At 39.1% G+C, this 23182-nt stretch overlaps 3 protein-coding genes across 3 annotated transcripts; all 3 read left to right on the forward strand.

Moving 5' to 3' along the window:
* Positions 1-12: 12 nt before the first annotated feature.
* antkmt (adenine nucleotide translocase lysine methyltransferase) lies at positions 13-3025 on the forward strand. The gene is made up of 6 exons (XM_063904500.1): positions 13-276; positions 1642-1851; positions 1945-2049; positions 2130-2270; positions 2472-2522; positions 2683-3025. The coding sequence occupies exons 2-6, from the start codon at positions 1690-1692 to the stop codon at positions 2896-2898; spliced, it is 675 nt and encodes a 224-aa protein (XP_063760570.1). The 5' UTR covers positions 13-276; positions 1642-1689; the 3' UTR covers positions 2899-3025.
* A 1136-nt stretch (positions 3026-4161) lies between these two features.
* On the forward strand, positions 4162-18965 carry xpo6 (exportin 6). The gene is made up of 24 exons (XM_063903371.1): positions 4162-4888; positions 5972-6062; positions 6630-6742; positions 7588-7785; positions 8579-8738; positions 8997-9074; positions 9221-9752; positions 10828-10954; positions 11066-11175; positions 11290-11398; positions 11593-11685; positions 12419-12488; positions 12584-12743; positions 13025-13117; positions 13755-13899; positions 14333-14482; positions 14664-14853; positions 14965-15120; positions 15465-15579; positions 15729-15900; positions 16326-16487; positions 16704-16802; positions 17254-17484; positions 17913-18965. The coding sequence occupies exons 1-24, from the start codon at positions 4886-4888 to the stop codon at positions 18012-18014; spliced, it is 3459 nt and encodes a 1152-aa protein (XP_063759441.1). The 5' UTR covers positions 4162-4885; the 3' UTR covers positions 18015-18965.
* A 728-nt stretch (positions 18966-19693) lies between these two features.
* Positions 19694-23178, forward strand: nme4 (NME/NM23 nucleoside diphosphate kinase 4). The gene is made up of 5 exons (XM_063903373.1): positions 19694-19982; positions 21374-21504; positions 21582-21683; positions 21894-22006; positions 22485-23178. The coding sequence occupies exons 1-5, from the start codon at positions 19844-19846 to the stop codon at positions 22603-22605; spliced, it is 606 nt and encodes a 201-aa protein (XP_063759443.1). The 5' UTR covers positions 19694-19843; the 3' UTR covers positions 22606-23178.
* The last annotated feature ends 4 nt before the right edge of the window (positions 23179-23182 follow it).

Consider the following 23182-nt stretch of genomic DNA (forward strand, 5'->3'; position numbering starts at 1 on the left):
TCTTTGATCAAATAGTTATTTAATTTTAACATTGCTGATTTATACGCTTATTCTAGGACAGGAAATGTATTAATTGAGTTAACAATACACTAATGTTCAAAGAAGTAACAGGTAGTTAACAGCAGCAATTTCATGTATCCTAAAGTTACGATGTGTGTCCGTTCCACATTTCTGCGTCACATTCCCGGAACTAACGTAAGTAAGCCCTCGGATATTCGGAAAGCTTTATCAACGGACCGGTCCAACTGGGTAACGTGTCCGCACAAACTCCTGCAGGTCAATGAGACATTTGTTAATTATTTTAATACCAACCAATTGCTTCGTGTTTCTGTGTACGGCATTTCTCAGTTGTGTTGTTGCTAATTAATACGTCTATACGTATTTTCAGTGAGACAACGCATGATGAATAGCAATAATTGCATGCATGTGACCCTCAGCCAGTCTGTCAAGTGTCAGTAAATAATACAGAAAAACGTACATTACATTTATTGTAACTATCGATGTGGCTTTAATCTAAATTATATGCAATATAATAACTGTTTTTCATGATTGTGAATGAGTTTGTTATTTATTAAATCTTTAAGTTAATATATTCTTACCACCAAATGTAACTGTACACTGATGTGGGACAATATGGCTTCAATTTAGCGTATAATCGATTGCTACTTCATTTTAAGGTTGTTCCAACTAATTCATTTTTTGTTTGCAAACTGACAACCAAGGGGTGTTCATAAAAGAGGGTATAAAAGGATAACTAAGTTGTAAACATCAGTTAGAACAACCTATTGAAGCCAAATTTAACAAGGGGGATATATGTGATCTTTCAATATTATCTGCAATCCCTTAGTGAAGCCTGTAAATTGGTGTAGAGGCCCTGTGAGGTTAATTGTAGATACAATGGTATGTGTATTTTTGCTTGAGTCTTTTCTTTTCAAGCTAATATTACTATTAATTTCAGAGGTAAACATTGTATTTTTGTACTCCACTTCATATCTGACAGCTGCAGTGATTAGTTACTCAAATAAGATTTTTGCATTTAAAAAAAGTTGGACAATTAGAGCAACCATTTAGACAATTGTTTGCCATTTGTATATCAAAAACCTTTAATTGCGCTAAATGTTCAACTATAGAGATTTGCTGATTTATACTTTTGAAACCAAAAATGTATGGTGTCACATTAAGTTCTGGGTAATTGTGATGACCTCTTTTCCCTGAGTTTTGACAAACCAATCAATTCCTTAATGGATGGAATAAAGAATCAACAGATGACTTTAAAAACATGAGCCCCACCTCAAACCAACTAAAACAGTAAACTCCTTTCAAATTCAAGCATGGCTAATAATAATCTGATGGTATATTTTACAATAGTGTAACACTCATGAGAGACGATACCTTTCCAGTGAAACACTTTTACTTTTAAACCTTTTGCTACATTTTCCCGGATTATAATTATTCTTTAACTCCAGTATTTTTTTTCAATGCAAAAACAAACTTTACAGAGTGATATAAGTAGTTAAACATTAGATCTTAATACTTTCTCCACCTGTGATAGTTATATCATAGATATTTCAAAACCTCCAGCCCCTCTGACGCTGAATATATTATTTCATACCTAAAACATGTTTTTGAATCCCTTTCCAGTAATTCTGAGGAAATTCAAATAACCCAAACCCAATATTTCAAGCATAAATGGATGACGATGCGCCAGATGAAGTCCTTAAGGAGCTGCAGGAAAGGGAAATTGGAGCATGGGGTGTTGCTCAGATAGCCGCTGGCACCGGGCTTGCTGTGTATGTTATGTGGGCGGGAATCGTACAGCCAGGCTTCAGGAGAGTCCCCTTGAAGCTACAGGTATGGTCTACTCCTTAAATAACTTAAAATGTGAATCCCTAATTTTAAAAACTTTTTATTTATTTATCAGAAGTTCTTTATAATGTGTTCCAGGTCCCGTACATTCCTGCCAGCAGAGCTCAAGTGGATCATGTAATGACTTTACTAAGAGGCCGAAAGGGAGGGCTTGTGGATCTGGGATCAGGTGATGGCCGTATTGTGAGTATAAGCAGGAGATTTCAGCACATTTTTCTTGCACTGCAATGGGTGTTAATTGTGTTCATTTTTTCTCTCTTTAGGTCTTGGAAGCCCATCAGCAGGGTTTCACTCCCGCGGTTGGTTATGAGCTGAATCCGTGGCTAGTTCGCCTGGCCCGTTACCATGCGTGGAGAGCAGGCCATCAGGAAAAAGTTTCGTACAGACGGGAAGATCTCTGGAAGGTATGACATTTATCACCTGTATCATATCATTAGTTATCATTCTGTTGTCAAGTTATATTAGCCACAATTAATCGACAACATTTCATTATTGTAATTTGACTTTCAGCAGTGTGTGTTTTAGCAACAACATTATAGTGTAAATGGAAGTGTCCCCGCTCCTAGAAAAAAAGATAGCAACAAAAACCCTGTATCTCTCTACAGGTCGACTTGACAGAATGCAAGAATATCACAGTGTTTTTGGCTCCTAGCGTGGTGAGTAGTATAATGTCAGATGCCTATAAACTGTAAAATACCATCTCAACCATCAGCACAAGCTTTAGGTGCTGTTGCATTCATCACAAATGTATTATCATGGGTAATTTCAGTAAATGTCTGTTAAAAGTGTTTCTATTGTGTCATTATTTGTTCCTAGCTTTCAATATTACAGAAGAAGTTGGAGGCTGAGCTTTCTGATGATGCTTTAGTGGTAGCAGGTCGTTTTCCCTTCCCTAACTGGACACCCTGCAGGGTTGAGGGACATGGTGTGGACAGAGCCTGGGCATATAACGTTCAAGCACAAAGACAGAACTCCTTAAAGAAAATGACAGCTACGAAAAACAACCTCAACAATGAACTGACCAAGGACTAAAGCTCCACTTGAACGATTGTTCCTACTCTTTTGGACTCTAGAATGGGAACATTAATTTATACTCTATATCATTGAGTTACTGCTTATTAAAAATACCTTCCATGGAATATTATGGATATTTAACCTAGCTTAACTGTCTGAACACTTTTTGCCTACTACACTACATCTTAAACCAGATCTGGATACTAATTGAATGTGTTCTCTTCTACAGTCTGGGTCGGGGATTCTTTCTTTTGGTAAGGTTTGTTGATATTAAAGGAATACAACAACTTTGCCCCAAGAACAGTGTAGAATTGTTCAAATTACAACCTTGAGGGGGGACAATCTCACAAATGTTGTACGATCTGCTTTGTTTTCTTGCTTTGTTCATTGTGATACACAACTGACGATTTTTTCAATTAATTAGACAATTTTGGATTCATGGTGCGGCCATATTTCCACAGCTAGGATAAACACTAAAGGTAAATTATTTGCGGATGATGGTCAGACACAGTGATGTGGAAATATCTGTGTTGGAATGCATGGAATGTGGTTTTTCATGCTCTGGCAAAAAAACAAACCCTTGTGTAAGTGCTTAAAACTTATGTATGGAATATGTATACAATACAAATTGACCTTTCTTAAGCACCTTGCTGGACATTGAATGTATCACCTAATATCAGGTAATGTGTGTGGAGCTTTTAGTTGAAATCCCACTTAGGCTGATACTAAATGTTGGTTTACAGTGACTAAAACCTGTCATTGTTGTAAAAATAAAAATATATTGTCCGTAATAAAACTCTTTAAACTTTGTCTTTAACATTTGCAGTGGTGGAAAGTAACTAAGTACATTTACTCATGTACCTTAAGTACAATTTTGAGGTACTTGTACTTTACTTGAGTATTTCAATTGTTTTCTACTTTGTACTTCTACCCCACTACAATTCAGAGGTAAATGGTTTACTTTTACTCCACTACATTTACTTTGTACCTTGGGAACAATGATGTTAGACTTGGAATCAATATATAAAAGGGACAATTATTAGGTTAGCAGATTTTCTTTCATTCGGAAAATGTTGCAATCTTACTTTATAAATGTATGTAGGCTATACGGATACAATTACACTCTTTTTTTTCATTTAATAAAACTCTTTAAACGTTGTCTTTAGTATTTGTCAAAGTGTTTTTAAAGGAGCGGAATTCGAGCTTTTATTATTGTGACTGGCTTCACACAAGCTGATTGGTTTGGGGTTTGGTTGATTTTTTGCAGCAAAAGAGGAAGTTACGAAGCGAGCCCTGTAACCAGCAGCAAGCTAGCTATATATTTGAGCCGCCCTAAGCACTGAGAAGAAGGAATAACAGGGACAAGAGCGCAGAGTATTATATATTTAGTGTTGTAACACATGTGGCCGATGTATAGTGTGCATATGCACCCGTTGTGAAACTACTAAAGGGAAAGGCAAGTTACCAACAGCCAAAGAGAGGCATGTCTATGTTTGACAGCTAGCAAACGATGCCTTCATCCTTCTAGAAGAGCTAGCGAGTTAGCCATCCGCTGCAACGCTAGCAGCTAGCTTCGAGCTATAGGAAGCTAATTAACGTTGCACATTTCTCCGGTGCTTGAGGTAGATGTTTCACAGAAACAGCGGTTTGATATCTTACTAAACGGTTAATGCAGTTAAACGACAATGCCGCTAACTGACCAATTCGACATAGTCGTTTCAACCTGAAGCCTATATGTTTGGTAGGCGTTTTATTCTGATTTCTAGTGAAATTTATTCAGTGTTGTTATTGTAACTGAAGTCAACGACGGCAACGATTTCTAGCTTGTCGTGTGTGGACCTAAGGGCTAGCAGACCATAATGAGCCCCCTCTGCGGTCACGTTAGCCAGCAACACCTTAGCTAACGTTAGCTACACACTTGGCTAGCTTAAGGGGTAATGTTGTCTTTTAACTGTAATTAACCCGAGAAAGAGTAAACTGAAGTAAGCATCTGAGCCAGCTAAACATGGTAAGTTACATTTAACAGGTATTATTTACTTCACGTTTTCTTCCTGTCTTGTTTGCTAACAGCTAACGTGGGTGCATACGGTTCTTATTCGTATTATTTGAACAGGGCGACCCACAATTATCTATTTATAATGTGTTTAAATGACTCTACATGTAGTTTAATCGTGTATGATACATGCATTGGGGCCTTTCCATATCTGTCAATCCATATAACGGTTTATGAGGCCAGGTAACGTTACTTCACGGGATGTGACAGCTCCTTAAAGCCATTTCACGATGCAAGACGCCCATCTTGCAAAACAGAATATTTGCAGGGACTATTGGTGAGCCTCGGCAAGTTGTGGCTCATTCGAGGAATTCGGACCTGCCTGCCACGGAATCTGCTCTTTAAAATCTCTATTTGCTATCTCGTTCATGCTAGGCAGGGCCTAACTTCTCCCCCCTGCAGAAGCGTGGTATTACAGTTGCTATAACGCAGTTCTTGTAATTACAGCTGGTATGACCAAGACTCGACTCATCAAATCCTCACATTGAACTATATAAGCAAGTCAGATTGCGTTTGTGAACTGTAGCATTGCAATGTGTTAACTACATTTTCACGAGACTATGCCAAAGCGTTCACAACATTATTGATAGGTGGGCAATGACCAACCATAGATGTTCAGGCTTGTACGTGCATTTTTTTTGTTTTGTTGTCAAAACCATTATGTAGCCTGCCTGCAATCACCATCATACCAAATGTCTCTTTTAATGATTTTAATTTAAATGAGCCTTCAGGGAAACATGTTGAATGCATACAGCTAACCTTCTTAAATGATAAATGCATAATAAATACGAGATAATAAACTATTCACTTCACTGTCAGGATGGGTTTCTTTTTCATGGAAAGCAAATGTATTGTCTTAAGTTGAGATTCTGCTGAGCATGTGTTAATTGTATCTGTCAAACCGATATATTTCTCTCATTCTAATGAAGAGATGATTGTGAAACTAATACTGTATTCAGTGGTTTTGGTTATGCACATTGTCATATAGAAAAGACAAAATGGAGATTTTATTAATGTACTTTATTTATTATCTTCTAGGCTTCAGATGAGACATCACTGCGTGCACTGGAGGGCCTTATGACTGAGTTCTTTCACAGCTGCACAACTAATGAGAGAAAGAGAGAAATAGGTAAGTGTGGCCTTGAAAACCCTACCAGCACATATTAACATCACTGGCATGGTAAACAAGTTCTTTCAGGTGTGTTTCCGCAGGTTTGTAAAGGAAATAGCGATGGACTTATCTCTATGACAATGAAAAGGGAAGACATTTAGTCTGACACTTTCCTATTTTCAGATAGATATCACATTGATTTACAATTTGAGGTTGTGTTTTATTCATTGTGAAACAGTTGTAGATCTCCTCTTGCTCTTTACTAAACAATAGTGTATATGTGACCTTCTTATGTTGCTTAAAAAAGACTTGTCAAACAAACAAAGGACACTAGAATTCTTCAAACGGTAGATGGATCTGGATCCCAAAATAAAATGTAGTGTATACTGAATACTGCAGTCCATAATGTGTCACTGTAGAGTGTTTATTGTGACCTGAAATTATTTGCCTTCCATTCTAATGTGTTTTGCGTTGCTTTTTTACACACTTCCTGTGTTGTGACGCATTACTTTCGGTCTGTCTGCAAGTGAAATTCATTTTCACGTACCTCTCTCAGAGATCATGCCTACTTCCTTTTTTCTGCAGAAGAGCTGCTGAATAACTTTGCACAGCAGACTGGAGCGTGGCGTCACTGCTTGTTCTTTCTCTCCAATACTCGGAATGAGTATGTCATGATGTACAGCCTCACAGTATTTGAAGTAAGTAGTAGGCTGAAATTCCATATTTTTAGTTCCTTTCACTGTCTGGGGCCTTCTTTACATTAGTCATACTTTGAAGACGGTACACAGAGAAATGTATTTTATAGCTACTAAGAACAAAAATATGTTTCTTCCTGTTACTGTTTCATAATTTCCATAATTTCCCTGAAACATGTTAGCTTAATGTGCAACACCTTTAGCAAGGGATCAAAGGCTGAACATCCTGTGACTCCATACTTTCGCCTTATTTAATTCATTACTAAAGTGCCCTTTCACAACATGCCTTTTCGGAAAGGGCAGAATGCTTGGCTTGTGGTGTTGCTGCTTTTACCCGCTCCTCATAACATCTATACAATTAACACCTCGGGTCCTGAGCAATACATCTGCCATGACATAGTTGCACACACCCTAGCCATGGCTACGCACTATCAGAAAAAACGATACGGTACACTTAGCAGAGGTCATTTCCAAATGGGGATACAAGTCACTTGCATTGGCTGCGTTCATAAATTTGACCGTGGATTTTATTAGCGGTTGATAAGTGTTACAAGTGAGTATTGACTCGTACACCAGGTGACTACAGTGTTACCCTCCGGGGAAGAAAACACACCTGCCGGCTGCAGACAACTTGTTGGACTCAGTCAGCAGAACGCCGTAGATTGCTCCTGCAAACGGCACATTTTTTTTGCAGTGAAATGTGTGTTAAATGGGCAATGTAATTAAAAAGATATATTCTTGACAAATGAAAAATCATCAGATAAGAGTTACTAGACAGATTATGGTGACATTTTTAACTTTTGTAGTCTCCTTTACACTCAGCTTTAAAATCTGACTCTCTATTTCAGAACCTAGTGAACAAAATGTGGATCGGAGTTGCTTCACAAGACAAGATGGAGATTCGCAGCTGTCTGCCCAAACTCCTACTTGCACAGCACAAATTGGTGCCCTATTTTATCCGTAACAAACTGTGCAAAGTCATTGTTGACATCGGTCGCCAGGACTGGCCAATGTTCTACCATGATTTCTTTACAAACACACTTCAGGTAAGCCCTACTCTATTCAGCAGATGTTGATGTATTTCATGGTTACTTTCTATTTTCATGTAACATTTGAAAGAACGTATTTTTAAATAGTCACTCTTATGAGGATGTTGCTCGACATGAGGAAGTGCAGAAATTATAATATGACCCAAAAGAAAATTGCTCAATGTCTTCTTTTTACTTTTAGTGTATTGCCCCGGAGCGCAGTTACGAAAATGAGCTTTGCTATTTGCATGCATTGAATAATCAAAAAGTGACTGCCCTAAGAGTAAAGATGAAGCTGATTGGACATTTCCAGTGTATACAAGACATGATGTAATGTACATTTTGGACCCTTTAGGGAAAAATAAGCCACATTTCCTACAATTTTTTAAAAACTTTTCTGCAAGTTATGTCCCCTCTTTCCATTCAAACAGTGTCTGTTTTACTGTATCACTAGATTATGAGCAGAAGAAAGTAATAGATTATGTTAACCCGAGGGTTTCCTGCAGGAAATGATTCAGCCACAAGGACAAACCACATACAGTAGAGCTTGTTGCATCTTGTCTGATGATTAATTGAGCAAGCAGATGACCACCAATTTCCTAATATGTCATTTGCTGTGTGGAGGTTAATGTTTGTGTTAATGTTAAAGTGAGTTTTTCTTTGTTTTAATTCAAAAAGGCCCACCTTTGGTATAAAATGCAGTGAGGTAACCCTGTACTGTCAACCAACCCCTTTGGTTTCTTTGCATTTAACCAAACCGTTTTGTAGGACTTAAAAAAAACTCTGTCCGTCCATCTCTTGTGAACTGCAGTTGATCCAGTCCCCAGCTCTGTCTCTGTTGGGGTTGGTGATGTTGAAAACCACATCAGAGGAACTTGCGTGTCCTAGAGAAGACCTCAGTGTCTCCAGAAAAGATGAGCTGCGTAAACTGCTGCTGGAGCAGGTACCCACAGTGCTTGGATTGTTGACGGGTGAGAATAACCTTTTAATAATTTGTGCAAACTGTTTTTACTTTTTTCCCCAGGTCGTACTGTTTTAATCTATAACAATGTCTAGTTATGTTGCAGAACTAATAATTTATACATGCACATGAGCATATTTAATTATCAGGCTAATTGGATATATATAAGCCTCCTAGCTAATAAGGTTTAAATCTGACTTCAGATGCTTTGGTGAAAAACCTTCAGTATTTGTGGATAATTGGGTTCTTGTCACATCTTGTTTTGCAGGTATCTTGGAGACCTATTGGGACAAGCACAGTGTCATAGCTTCAACGCCGCCTCCCTCACCCACCTCAGGGGAAAGTGGTAAGTGAATGGTCCTTTTGCAACATAAATCTGCCATATCGTGATCCTGGAAGAGATGTTCATCCTGACTGACAATATTAAGCATTTTATCAAGAGGTTTGTTAACCACAGCCTTTTTTTTTTTTTTTGTCTCTTCAATCCATCAGTGGAACTGCTGGGCAATTTGTTTCAGGGCAGTCAGTACTCAAAGCTACTTTGCCAGCCCATGGCGGCATTGGACAATGAGAGTCAGCAGCTCTGTTGTCTGGTGTTGGAGTGTTTAGCTCACCTGTTCAGCTGGATCCCTTTGTCCACCAGTATCACACCCACCCTGCTGGCATCCATTTTTCATTTTGCACGTTTTGGTTGTGATATTCGGACAAAGACCAAGACAGGATGCTTCATCTCCTCAAACTCATCGTCTTCTAACGGTCAGCTTAATCCTGGGACAATGCCCCCCACATCAAATGGAGGAGGGCGAAACGGACAGCAGACTGAGGGCAGCAAGGTGGACCGAGCCCGGCTTGGGGTGCTCGCTATGACCTGTGTCAATGAGCTCGTGTCAAAGAACTGTGTGCCAATGGATTTTGAGGAGTACCTGCTGCGCATGTTCCAGCAGACCTTCTTCCTCCTGCAGAGGCTGACACGAGAGAATAACGCTCATACAGTCAAGACCCGCCTACAGGAGCTTGATGAGAGGTATGGCTCAGTCCATTAGTTCACTCATCATATTTGCTTTCTTTTTTTACTTTAATTTGCAGTCAGAAGTTTCACTGTGGTATTTCTTAGAAGTCCATCTGTTTCTCTTTACCCTAACTCTGTCACGTGTGTCATTTTGATCAAATCTTTCTTTCTGATACATTTGAAAAAACTATGCCATTAATAGTAAGTTTACAATTAGCAAATTACACTTTTTTGGTTTGTTTTCAGTTGACTAGACAGCAGCCGATTTCTCAATGGTTCCATTAGATATTATAAACACATACATACATAAATGGACCGCCAATCATAAGTAACTGAGCTTGATTTTGTCACCTATCCTCACATATACATCCCAATCATTATTTGACTGGTTTCATGCTTTCATGAGACCCTGTTGCCATGTAAATGATGGCCTAGCTATTACAACACTCTCTTACAACGTAGGCACCTGATCTTTGTTTAGCAGATATTGTGATAATAACCAGCACAGACTGTATAAAGTAACAGCTTTTCATTTGTTATCTTTTATTATCAAAATAGACATTTTTACATTTTATCAAACATAATTTTTTCAGCACAAAACAAAGACACACATTCAAACTAACAGTTTCGTAACCATTAATCTTGGAAAAAACAGACAAAACATAAAACAAAAATAAATAAAGTATACTACTATAAACAAAAATACTTAATTTAAGACGTATAGTGTAACCACTAAACAAACAAAACAAATAACAAACTCAAATAAACCAGCAAAGCAAAAAAAATCTAAACAGAAAATAGTTCTTTGTCCACACAGAAAATATAGTAAATATAGTGTCTTGTATTCCATTTCCAAAATGAATCCGTATGACCCCCTCCTCATGCTGTTCAATAAAGGTGCCGCCATCGAGAAAATCCTTGCAACACATGTATTTTTTTATGTGCTGGTACGCCAGGTTTACATCCCTTTTGACTGTCCTTTTCAGATTGTCCCACACACAAGAAACACTGATGTTGTTAAAGTAACAGGGCATCATGCTTATGACTGTCATGGTTTGTTTGGTTAATTATTTTCACTCTCTTCTTGCAGTTACTTGGAAAAGTTCACAGATTTTCTGCGCCTCTTTGTCAGTGTTCACTTGAGGCGGATTGAGTCCAGTCCTCAGTTTCCAATTGTAGAGTTTCTTGGCCTGCTTTTCAAGTACACCTTCAACCAGGTAACGATGAATGTGTTGAGCAGTTGCTTATGCAGTACAGCTCAGGCTGTTTTATTTCAACATGATATGAGTTCTGACCGCTAACAAAGCCTGTTCTCATTGGTCTAACAGCCTACCCATGAAGGCTACTTCGCCTGTTTGGATATATGGAGCGTCTTTTTGGATTTTCTAACAACCAAAATCAAAAGCAGACTCGCTGACAGAGAAAGTGTTCTAAATAGGTAAGTCGCTCATAGTCAATGATCTCGAATGAATGCAGACGCATCAAATGTTTTTAAGCTCATAAAAGGCCTGATGGGTTGTTAATCATTTGTGCTTCTGCTCTGGTTGGATAGGTACAAAGATGCCTTAGTTCTTCTGTTAAGGGAAGTTCTGAATCGCATCCAGTTCAGATACAATCAGGCCCAGTTAGAAGAGCTGGATGATGAGACGCTGGATGATGACGTAAGAACGATTTGCATGTATTTTACAGTCTGTCAGTTGCAGCCTTCGTACACAATATCGTGTGTCCTGTTTTGCTTATAATAAAAGACTATTTTAAGATCAGCATATTAACCTTTTTTAGACAGGCACACATTTCAAAGACCTTTATCTCCACTTTAAAGTCTTAAATGTTCTTTTTCGTTTGGTAACTATAGCAACAGACTGAGTGGCAAAGGTACCTGCGTCAGAGTCTGGAGGTGGTTGCCAAGGTGATGGAGCTGCTCCCATCCCATGCATTCACTACTTTGGTAAGAGTTGATTGTTGGTGTCGCATTGGCATTTGTTAGACCTCTATAAGTACATTTTGTAGAATTCCAAATGAGCTGCAGGAGATTTCCTTCAACGCTGACGTGGACAAGTGTTTTCTGTTATTTGTGTAGCTTCCCATCGCGTGAAAGTAATAGTGACTTGTCTATTGTATTAGTCACCCTGGCATCCATTGGCTGCCAGGTATATGTTAACATTGTGCATCAGGTCACCACACACAGTCAAGTTAAGCAGTTTAACCACTTTTTACTTTTAGCTAACTTTACTGTGTGTGTGTGTGTGTGTGTGTGTGTGTGTGTGTGTGTGTGTGTGTGTGTGTGTGTGTGTGTGTGTGTGTGTGTGTGTGTGTGTGTGTGTGTGTGTGTGTGTGTGTGTGTGTGTGTGTGTGTGTGTGTGTGTGTGTGTGTGTGTGTGTGTGTGTGTGTGTGTGTGTGTGTGTGTGTGTGTGTGTGTGTTGTCATAATTTTATTTGAGTAAAAATTGTTAATAAAACTGAAACTGAGTTTGATTTGATATGCTTCCATGAATTGGTTCTCTATTTAAACCTTTCCTTCTGTATTGTGCATATTTATTGTTTTTGATTTATCAAGTACACATTAATGTAAAGTAAGGAAATAGACAATATTTAAAATATACATTTTTATTACATGTCAACAAATGTGTGGTGTTGTATTCCAGTGGGTGACAGCCTCCTTTTTCCTCTTCTCTCTTAAGTTTCCAGTCCTCCAGGATAATTTGGACGTATACCTCGGTCTGCAGCAGTTTATTGTCACCACTGGAACAAGTAAGTTTTCATTACTTGAGGTATATTCACATCTGATGATGCTAATTTTATATAGAAAATGTTGCAATGACCTAATGGTGCTGTCCCTCTCTCAGGTCGGAGGCTGACTATCACTGCCGAGAACGATTGCCGCCGACTTCACTGTTCTCTCAGGGACCTCAGCTCCCTACTGCAAGCTGTGGGGCGCCTGGCGGAGCATTTCATCGGAGAAGTGTTTGCTGCACGTTTCAATGACGCGCTGGCAGTGGTGGAGAGGTCAGTGCTCTTAAACTCTTCCAAAACATAAGAGAGTGATTCGTCGCCCAAAACCATGATTTCTATTTAAATATTTCTACTAGAACATATTCTACAGTCAATATATCAGATTTTCATCTCACTCAATGGTTGTTTTGTCTTTTTGGCATTCTATTTAATTAGTTTAGGGTTAAAATGTGCTTTGTGTTTCTACCAGCCAAAGATGTGGTTGATTTTCTGTTGATCGTTTTATTTAAAGAGCAAAAACTCAAAAGGAACCATGTGTGTGTTTCTTTTTAAAGACTGGTTGAAGTGACTTGCTACGGCTCTCAGACAAGCCTTTACGACCTGGAGACCGCTGTGCCTTCTGTGCTCAAACCAGACCTCATCGACGTGTGAGTATCACATGTTTGAAGCACAACCCGACCTTACCACGGAGGTCACTGTTCTTGTATAGGCGAACAATTGTTTATATTATAAAAAGATCCCGCTTCAAATAACAAGACAATAATAAGGGCACAGATTGTGCGAGTGTTCAGTTGAATTTAGGCCTGCATATCATCTGGAGTATTCTTTTCACCTGTAGCTAGAAAAACTGAATCTCTTACCATACCTTAAAATTGTTTGATCATTTCAGTGTCAACCTTCACAGACAAAAAATCCCAAATAACATCATGTCTCCAGATACTCTTTTTCTGCCGGCATCTTTGTTTACATTACCCCTCTCTCATTCACCCTCGGATGTTTGTTTGATTCCTGTTTTGTGCCAAACGCTATAGGCAAGGCAACAGAAATGTGCCAGAGAGCTGGCAGAAAGTGTGTGTGTCTTCCTTCAGGAGATGTGCCAATTAAGCTTTTTTACATTTTTGTATCTGCAGCCAGTCTGAACTCAACTTTGTTTTAATGGCAGTGCTTCTTAGAATCTTTACATGAATAACATTGCGTACAATTTAAATAAAGAAATAAAGTATGTTTGATTGAATGCAACCCGCCTTTGTTGTTAACTGTGTGTTGTGTGTGTGTATTTTACAGACACGCACAGGCTCTCGCTGCATTGCAAGCCTACTCCCATTGGCTTGCACAGTTCTACAGTGAGGTCCACAGTCAGAACCAGAGCCAGTTCATGAACCTCATCACGTCTACAATAGATGCCAGCAGCCCACTCATCACATCTAAGGTATCTCGCCTCGTTCTTGTACTTGAATGTGATATGATTGGATAAGTCTAATTAACTAATGTTTCATTCATTATTATCGTCAGCTCAGGGGCTTTAATGTGTGCAGACTCTCTTATTTGGGTCAATGAAGACATTCAAATTGATCATATGTCACACATAATTCAGTGCACTTCAAAGACCTGAACTTAAAGAAGTGTTAGTTTCATGTTGACTTTAGGACACAAGTAACACTGTCTTGGTTGTATTTGTCAAACAAATACATAAAGGATCACCTGCCGAGCAACCAATTTCAAAGCTCCTTTCCACCTAATGTGTGACATTAAAGAATGTAGGCAAACCGTTCTGAGTCAGGGTTGGGCTGGGATAGTGAAATGAGATCAGTGATGCTTCCATGTGGTTCTGTTTTCAACAACCATGTTGTCTTTCCCTCCAGGTACCTGAGAAGCTGCTGCTCTCTTCATGCCACCTGATGGTGTCCATCACTTCCACAGTGCGGCCCGTCTTCTTGGTCACTCTGCCAGCTGTGCGGAACATCTTCAACCTCATCACAACGGAGAATCAACCCCGCAGACTTCCCCAAGAGGTAAATGTTTGTTGCTTTTTCATATGACTTGTTCCGACTAAGTTATTAAATGTTTTACTTAGTTTCAAGAAGCATGCGAAGCTTCATGGGACCTTTACAGTTTATAAGGTGGATAGTTTTTGAATGTGTATCTAATTTCTTTCTGCAACGTTTACAATTGTTTTTGTGTGTGTGCATACAGGCTCACATGTTGGTGTGTCGGGCTTTGTCCAACACGCTGCTGCTCCCGTGGCCAAATTTACCAGAGAGTGAGCAGCAGTGGCAGACGCGTTCCAGCAACCACGCCAGCCTCCTGGCAGCTCTCACTCGAGAGTATAAGGGGATAAGAGGGACGGTGAACATTACTCCACGGCAACCTGATCTGGATAACAGTCAGTATATATTTTTATCTCTTTTGATTTGGTACTCTCTGTTTGTTCTCTTTTCCCCACCCTTTCATCCTGCTCTAGTTGTGTTTGATCACCATCTTGTTTCTACTCTAGTGAAAGCAGTGATACAGCAGACCCTGCCTGTGCTCAGAGACATAGTGGAGAGCATTTCTGGGGAGTCCACCAAATCCCGTCAGATCTGTTACCAGAGTCTCCAGGAGTCGGTCCAAGTCTCCCTCAGCCTTTTCCCAGTGTTTATTCAGCAGCCAGGTCAGTGTTTCAAATCCACAGTTTGGCTCTCCATCTAGAGTTTGTTCTAAATATTCCATCATAATATAAAGACAACGTAATAAATCCATTCACTTTTCTGTAGCTACTTCTCCTGCAACAGGGGGTTATTACTGTAGTGCGGCCAGCAGCATTGCACATGAATTTCAAAGATAACTTTTAATTTAAATCCTATTTATCAAGTTAAAAATAATGTTTAAGTAACCATAACCACACTCTGTTTCCACGGCTGTTCTGACTGATGCAATCAATTCAATTTCAACTTCACCACAAAGGGGTTATTGTTGTACTGGCCCGCATTTTTATTTCTCTCTTCTCTTCCCCAGATGTCACCGATGAGATGTTGGCCTTCTTCTTGACGCTGTTTCAAGCGCTGCGAGTCCAGATGGGAGTAGCGTTCACTGGACAGATCATCCAAACTTTCCTCGGCATGTTCACCAGGTGAGAAACAAATAGCGTTAACTTATAGAAGACACAGCATCACACAGTGTTTAAATGGATGGAGGTTTAAATGTACAAATATCATAAACTGAATATCCTGGTACACCTCTTAACACTAACTCATGTGATGTCACCTGTCTGTGCTCCAGGGAGCAGCTGGCTGCCAGCATCTTGCAGGAGGGCAGTGCGGGCTGCAGAGTGGTACAGAAGTTCCTGAAGATCCTGCAGGTGGTGGTGCAAGAGCCTGGTCAAGCTTTCAAGCCTTTTCTACCCAGCATCCTCTCTCTGTGCATGGAGCAGGTTTACCCGGTCGTGGCAGAGGTCAGTTGGTGCTCTCCTTTCTTGAGTTTTATCTGAAGTTTGATTCTGTTTGCTTTTGGATTGATAAGTATGAATAAAATCAAACAAGTACACACCCAATGTAAAACAATAGATAAGTAGCAGCATTATCAAAGTATGAGAACATATAAAGTAGGTGATGTAGCAGACTATAATAATAATAAACTATACAAAAGGGAATATTGCACAACATTGTCATAGTTAAAAGCAGTAGAAATCATTGAAAAAGGTACCTATATTTAATAGTTGATCATATTTGAATAATACTTCTGTATAAACAAGACACTAGTCCCAAATTACAATGAATGTATTTGGAGAAGGAAGTCATGTCAGGTACTGAAAAATGATATCCATTCATCAAACTTCCTGCGTAACAGATGGCCTTTCATTCCCTTTGTCTTTGATAGCGTTCTTCCCCAGATGTCAAGGCAGAGATGTTTGAGTTGCTGTACCAAATACTTCACCAAAACTGGAGGTACTTCTTCAAAACGTCAGTCTTAACAAGTGTCCAAAGAGGAGCTATTGAGGATACCATGGAAAACGAGGCCCAGTTCACAGCTGCCATGCAGGTCAGTGTATACATGGTGCTCATCATCATCCTCATCATCTTCTCATCATTACCTTTTTTTAAATGGCAAGACAATCTATGCTTTGACCTTTATTTGAGTTTCTGTTTTGTTTAGTGACTTTTCAGGATAACAATTGCTCATATCACATTATAAAAGTAGTATCTACTAATCTGTCTCCTCTTGTTAATCTGATTTGTGCTAAAATGTGTTCTCCAGGCTTTTGGACAGTCTTTCCTGCAGCCTGACATCCACATCTTCAAGCAGAATCTCTTATATTTAGAGTCACTCAACAGCAAGCACAAGTTGTACCACAGAGTAAGTTGAGCTTCTATATGAGCATCTTTTGTTTTTAGGAGTGAAGCATGTCATAAAGTGGACTTTAATTTTCCTTTCTGTCAGTTTAGTCACGACTTACAGATCTACTGACAATCTCAGCAAGTGGATTTTTTGTGATAGTAGCACCAGGATTAGTTTGAATGATCTTGCCTTCCCTGTCGTTATTTTACAGGGATTATGTTTTTAAAAAATAGTATATAAGATATATTCCAACCAAAAAAACCTGGTCCAATTAAAGCAGGAATGTACGGGCTCGGTCTGAGGCCCCTGAATACAACTAAACTCTTACATAATACGTCCTATGTGATCGGATTCACCGGTTATAACAACAAAGCCCCCCCCCCCCTCATCCACACACCTTGTTTGATTAAGTGCCTATAACACAGGTATAGACTCATTTTTCATCACTTTTGTTTTGATTGTGCTGCAGAAGCTTTTCCGGACCTCGATGCTCTTCCACTTCATCAACGTGCTGCTGCAGGTCCTTCTCCATAAAAGTCACGACCTTCTTCAGGAGGAAATCACCGTCGCTATTTACAACATGGCCTGTGTCGACTTCGATGCCTTCTACTCGGCCTTCATGCCAGAGTTCCTCAATGGCTGCCAGGGTGTGGACGCCAGCCAGCGGTCTGTCCTCGCACGCAACTTCAAGCTTGAACGGGTGAGAATAACAGTTGTATTAATATTTCTTTCAACCCACTGTTTAGTATTTTATGACACAAGACCGCTTTGACAAAATGGAATTGAATAATCATAACAAATAACAGAAGCATTTACTGAAGAGTGTTTTAAGTTTCAGTATCTGCTTCCCTGTTTCTGACTGAACAATCTCAAATACTTCATACTGTATTTTTATCGCTTGTAAGAATCTTCTTGGCTATAGTATCACAGAAAAGTCCCTTGGTTTCTCGAAATGCCTTTGCACTCTGCCAGAAACGCATTTCCCTAAATTCCTGGCATACCCATACAGGTAGAGTGATTTGTTTGTCCTGTCGTCGTGGCAGTAGTATCTGCTTTCAATGTTTCCTGCCCTCTAAACAACTCCTGTATAGATTGACATTTATTTCCTCTTTTCTCTCCTTTCTCTAGGACTTGCCTTCTTTCACTCAGAGCGTGCAGCGACTGGTGAACGACCTGCGCTACTACAGACTGTGTAACAGTAGCCTGCCCACCGGCACCATCAAGCTATAGCGCACTGACTGATGAACCACTCCACACATCAACTATGATCTTCAAGGACTGCCTGTGCTGACCACTTTGCCCAACACTCCTTCTCCAATGCAGCTTTGCTCCACCCTCTCAGAGTAACGGGGAGGAGCGACACGCAGTGTGTTGTTGAGTATTCGGAGGTTGAGGATGCTGCTGAAGTTTCTCTTTGATCTCTACTGTAGTAGGTTGGCGATTCTTTGTTTTTTTTGTTTGTTTTTTAAGCAGCGCCCTCCTCATGTGTTGCCAATAATAATTTGGCAAGAAATGTAAACCTGGTCTGCAGTTGGCTTTAGCCCGGACCCGGAGCAGTCTGAGCCAGGCCTTCTTTCCCACACCCCCGCGACAAAGCCGGGATGGGACTGAGCACTTTCGACTCATTTTGAGTTTTTAAAAAAAATGTCTGCTTTTATTCATTATGCCTTTGATTTTTTTCATCTCCAAAGGAGACGGACTCTCAACTTAAGATCTTTCATATCATTCCATTCTGAAAAAGAGAAAATCTGCTTGATTAATAAAGGTTTTTTTAGTAAAACTCAGGTATTGATTGATTTGCAAGAGTTGAAAGAGTGTTGTTGGTGAGAATAATGGTTGTATTAAGAGATTCAACACTTTCCTGTATGTTTACCATGTTTTGCTTTACTCTTGTCGATGAAATCTTTTTGAAATCCCTATTAACTTAACATTTTCGAACTACTGATTATCATTTCCACTCTTAATATAATTTGAGATATAAAAATAATAATCAGAAATTAGTTTTGGTCATGTGCCATACAAGGTGTTATACGAACAAAATGATTTAATTTGTCCCCAAATATTAGAGATCCTCATGGAACCCTTTTTTTCTTTTTAAGGGGGACGGGATATTTAGGCAGAGACAACAGGTCAGCAGTTTGTGCCATCACTGTATATAAAGGCACGTTGTCTAAAAGTTGAGACTGAAGATTATTTCTTGAAGTTACGCACTGTTTGTCATTTTCTACTCCTCTATTGTATTTTCACCTTTATGATACTTTATAATAATAATAATTGTACACAAATGTTGTACTTTTTACTCCACTGCAGATTTAGTTACTAGCTTCTTTGCAGATTTACATTTTTAATACGAAATATAAATCAACAAATGCATCTTTATATATAATTATAGGGTGAGCAACCCAGTATTATATAAAGGCATTCAAATAAATCCCGATTTTACCAGGTGCCACATTGAAGTGATGCACACGTTATTGCATCACTAATTGTAAAGCAATAATTGTGTGTGTGTGTGTGTGTGTGTATATATATATATATATAGATATAGTTAATTTAGTAACTTTAAGTATATTTTGATGCTTGATGAATGTAGGACTTTCACTTGAAACTGAGTATTTTACACTGTAGTATTCTACCCTGATTTACAAATAGTGTTTGCACCTTGAGACACTTTTGAGTTTTGATTAGCATTATGGGAAATGTAGGATCCGTCATATTTGGCGCTTTTTTTTATAGGTTTCTTGTAAGTCAATCATCTTAACTTAAAAGCGTAACGTTTAGCTTTAGGTTGAAATATACTGTAACATGTTTTCTCGAAGCTGTAATTGTCGACATCGAAGTTGTTTATTCTTAAATCCAATGATCGACATGTGATCACGTGTTTGTTTCAGTTTCTTGACATCAATAAGATAAACAGCAGTCACACGTCTGGCATCACTGGAGTTAATGTGTTCCTGTTGGAGCGACTGTCAGGGGGAGGCTGGCAGACAGGGAGTTGAATCGTGAGTTTTGATTGAGGAGAGTTGACTTTTCTCTCTGGAGGTAGCCAAAACAGGGTCATGTTGCAGCGGTGCATTTTTAAGAGACTTCTCCCACAACAGTATTCTTTAGGGAATCAAGAAACCACTAAAAGTGTGCTGTCGGCTTGGCTCCCCTCTGCGCTGCTGGGTGGACACAGAGCTGCTGGGAGCAAATCAGGTAAGTCCCTGAATTTATATCAACTTGCCAGTAAGACGTTCAATTGAACTCTCACTTAAATAGGGCGACTTTTTCTCTTTTCTTTTAGATCTTTCAGTATGTACGAAATTGACTGATTAATTCCACAAACCTCTGTTGTGAGAATGTGACAATGACTTAAACATCATTTAAATAATAGATAACTGTTAAACATGAATGGCATCGAGTCAAACAGACTTTACCCCGAGGTGCATTTGTTATTGGATCCAAACTTACCGGGGATTGTTTGCGAAAACTAATTCGCTTGCCAAACCCACGGGGTCATGACCTGAAATTAGGTTTTATCCGCAGTGTGCTAAACAAACTCACCAACAGTGTGCGTAAAAGCACCAACACCTGTCCGTATTATAGGTACTATCCAAAGCGCAGCACCGTGTATTCCCGGCCTGCGATACTTGAAACCTTTCTCAGAAGGAAACCTCGATCATGTTTGGTTGCTCTCGTGGAGGGTCACGGTCACGTCACGTGTGTAATTGATCGCATGCAGTCATTCATTCGCTACGTGGAGTTGCAGCGTCTTTCAACCAACCATCTAAAAAAAAACATACAATAATATCTCACATGGTTATTTCATTCTGCTTGCAGAGAGAAATTCAAGTGTGTGTGTGTTTAGTGAATTTTACCCTGAAAACTTTGAGTAAATATTTGTCCTCTTTCCTGTCGGCTACTAATATTGGCAGTGTGTGAGGGTCAGTGGGCTAAGGATGACTGTACTAAAGTTCAATTTTGAGGTAGTTTTGTAGTGCTTTACTTTGGTATTTACTTTTATGGTTATTTTCACTACTGCTCCACTACATTTTGAAGGCAAATGTTCTATACCTTTTACTCACTTCAATACTAATTCTCAACTTTTTAGTTACTATAGTGCTTATTTATATTAATACTAAGTATAAATCCATGTATACATTACGGTATATTGTTATTGATTCAGATACCCAGTGGTACAAAAAGTAACTGTCATTATCTCCGGCTTTACCCAAATAGCAACACTTGCTCATTAATGAATCAGCAATTTTCACCCACTGATATTCATGTGATGGTATCATTATTGTGTTTATCACTGCTGGTAAAGGTGGTGCTAATTTTAAATAATTGATATACTGCTGCAAAATATCTTAAACTATAAAATTAGGTCAATGTATTTATTAAACGTGTTTTCTATTAGCTGATCATTTCCATAGTATCCTATAATTAAAGTATATAGCAGTATGTCAAATATTCAGGTAAAGTACAATACCAAAACATTTGACTTAAATACAATAAATAAATTGAGTAATTGTGCTTTATTACCTTCCACCACTGTGGATTAAGGACTTTATAATTAGGTAGTACTCTTCTATCTGTCCCTCCAGGTGTTCCAGATGTGAGGGAGCGGACTCTTATTGCTGTGAAGCCAGACGGGGTTCAGCGTCGTCTTGTTGGACAAATAATTCAGAGGTTTGAGCAGCGGGGTTTCAAGCTGGTTGGCCTGAAAATGTTGCAGGTATATTAATCTGACATAAATGTGTTTGCCTTTATTTATTTTTTTACATTTCTAATGTATCTGTTGCTGTTGTGAAGGTATCTGATGATCTGCTGTCTCAGCACTACTGTGAGCTGAGGACTAAGCCTTTCTATCCCAGGCTGCTGGAATACATGACCTCCGGACCTGTTGTTGTCATGGTGAGGGCTCCTCTGTCTGCCTCCCTGTGTGATACAGCTGTATTTTACATCATTTCTGCTACTTCTTTTGTGTTATTTCCTACTTTTGATAAGATTACATACTTTAAAGGTGTGTTTGATGAAAATCATGTATACTGTGTGCACAATATTTCTTGTTTGAGTGTTGATTATCTCGCTGTTGTGTGTGCATGTCGTTTTATTCTTATTTAGGTGTGGGAAGGGCACAAAGTAGTCCAGGCCTCGCGTACAATGGTGGGACATACTAACCCATTGGAGGCCCAGGCGGGCACTGTCAGAGGAGATTTCAGCTTTCATGTCAGCAGGTAATGATGAATTCATAGTTTCTCTCACTATTCTACAACAAGTTACTTTTAGGAGGGATTTTCTTCATTACTTACAAAGCCCTGAGCGGCATTCACCCTATAGTTTTGTATCAAACCTCTTACTGTCCCTGGGATCTTTAGATGTGTCACTCCTGGTGATTAAAGGGTCCAGATACAAACACAAAGGGAAAACAGCTTTCACATTCAGGGCTGACCTACCTGAAGAGATTAGGGCTGCAAGTTATGTAAGCTCTTTTTTAGAACAGCTTTTCTGTGATTTTATTTTTACTTTACAACATTTGTATTAGTACTACTTTCTTGCATATTTTTTGTTGTAACTGTGTTTTCCAAGATGTGTTATGAAGTGTATGATGTCTTCATTAACAACAGCTTTCTGAGACTGCCATTTCCCAGATTTTGCATGTGATTTCTTCTGTCTTCGAGGTAAAATAATGATATGTGTGTTGTTCATTTGAAGGAACGTGGTTCATGCCAGTGATTCTCTGGAGGGGGCACAGAGGGAGATCCAGCTGTGGTTTCAGAAAAAGGAGCTCCTGAACTGGGATTGCTTTGACCAGATCCTCACCTGTGAGGTGTAAAGACGCTGAGAGCCGGATGTGAGAATCAGTCATCCTCGTCTGCTGCTCAAAGGTCTGTCGCCTGTGATTGAAAAACCATGAGGCATATTCTGTGTTCCTACGACTTAATTTACCTCAGGAAGTGCACGTAAAGTCACACGTTTAAAAAAAAAATAACAGCGAGAGAAAGAAAACACCATTTGAAAACATTGAAGAAAATATTTGACATATTTTAACAAAGCCATGCTGTTATAATACCTAATAATAAGTAAGTAATAAGATGTTATGTACTTAAAAATAAATATAGTGGTGTTGTTTGGGTAGTGTATCACACCCAAAAACGTTTTAGTGAAGTGATTACTTGAACTATGTCCTCAATTACTTGTGTTATCATCCTACCTGACTGATTGAGTAAATTTGTGTTTCTGAAATTGTGACGTAATCCTCCTACCTCAAGTTAAAATCAAATAATCTCTGTTTACATTTGACCTCAGGTGAATGTACAATATGCCCATTCTGTCAGTGTTTATCTGTACTGAAGGAACATGATGATTTACCTCCGCCTGCTTTTATTAAACAATAATGACATCTTCAGTGC

This window comes from Eleginops maclovinus, chromosome 16 (assembly GCF_036324505.1).
Source record: "Eleginops maclovinus isolate JMC-PN-2008 ecotype Puerto Natales chromosome 16, JC_Emac_rtc_rv5, whole genome shotgun sequence".
Lineage (NCBI taxonomy): Eukaryota > Metazoa > Chordata > Actinopteri > Perciformes > Eleginopidae > Eleginops > Eleginops maclovinus.

Excerpts from the sequence above, each read along its gene's own strand:
- antkmt (XM_063904500.1), top strand. The coding sequence starts at position 1,690 with ATGGATGACGATGCGCCAGATGAAGTCCTTAAGGAGCTGCAGGAAAGG. Across the intron at positions 1,852-1,944 it reads GAGTCCCCTTGAAGCTACAG|GTCCCGTACATTCCTGCCAG; the intron begins GTATGGTCTACT and ends AATGTGTTCCAG. Across the intron at positions 2,271-2,471 it reads GACGGGAAGATCTCTGGAAG|GTCGACTTGACAGAATGCAA; the intron begins GTATGACATTTA and ends ATCTCTCTACAG.
- nme4 (XM_063903373.1), top strand. The coding sequence starts at position 19,844 with ATGTTGCAGCGGTGCATTTTTAAGAGACTTCTCCCACAACAGTATTCT. Across the intron at positions 19,983-21,373 it reads AGCTGCTGGGAGCAAATCAG|GTGTTCCAGATGTGAGGGAG; the intron begins GTAAGTCCCTGA and ends CTGTCCCTCCAG. Across the intron at positions 21,684-21,893 it reads CCGGACCTGTTGTTGTCATG|GTGTGGGAAGGGCACAAAGT; the intron begins GTGAGGGCTCCT and ends ATTCTTATTTAG.
- xpo6 (XM_063903371.1), top strand. Across the intron at positions 11,176-11,289 it reads AGAGAAAGTGTTCTAAATAG|GTACAAAGATGCCTTAGTTC; the intron begins GTAAGTCGCTCA and ends CTGGTTGGATAG. Across the intron at positions 15,901-16,325 it reads TTTACCCGGTCGTGGCAGAG|CGTTCTTCCCCAGATGTCAA; the intron begins GTCAGTTGGTGC and ends TGTCTTTGATAG.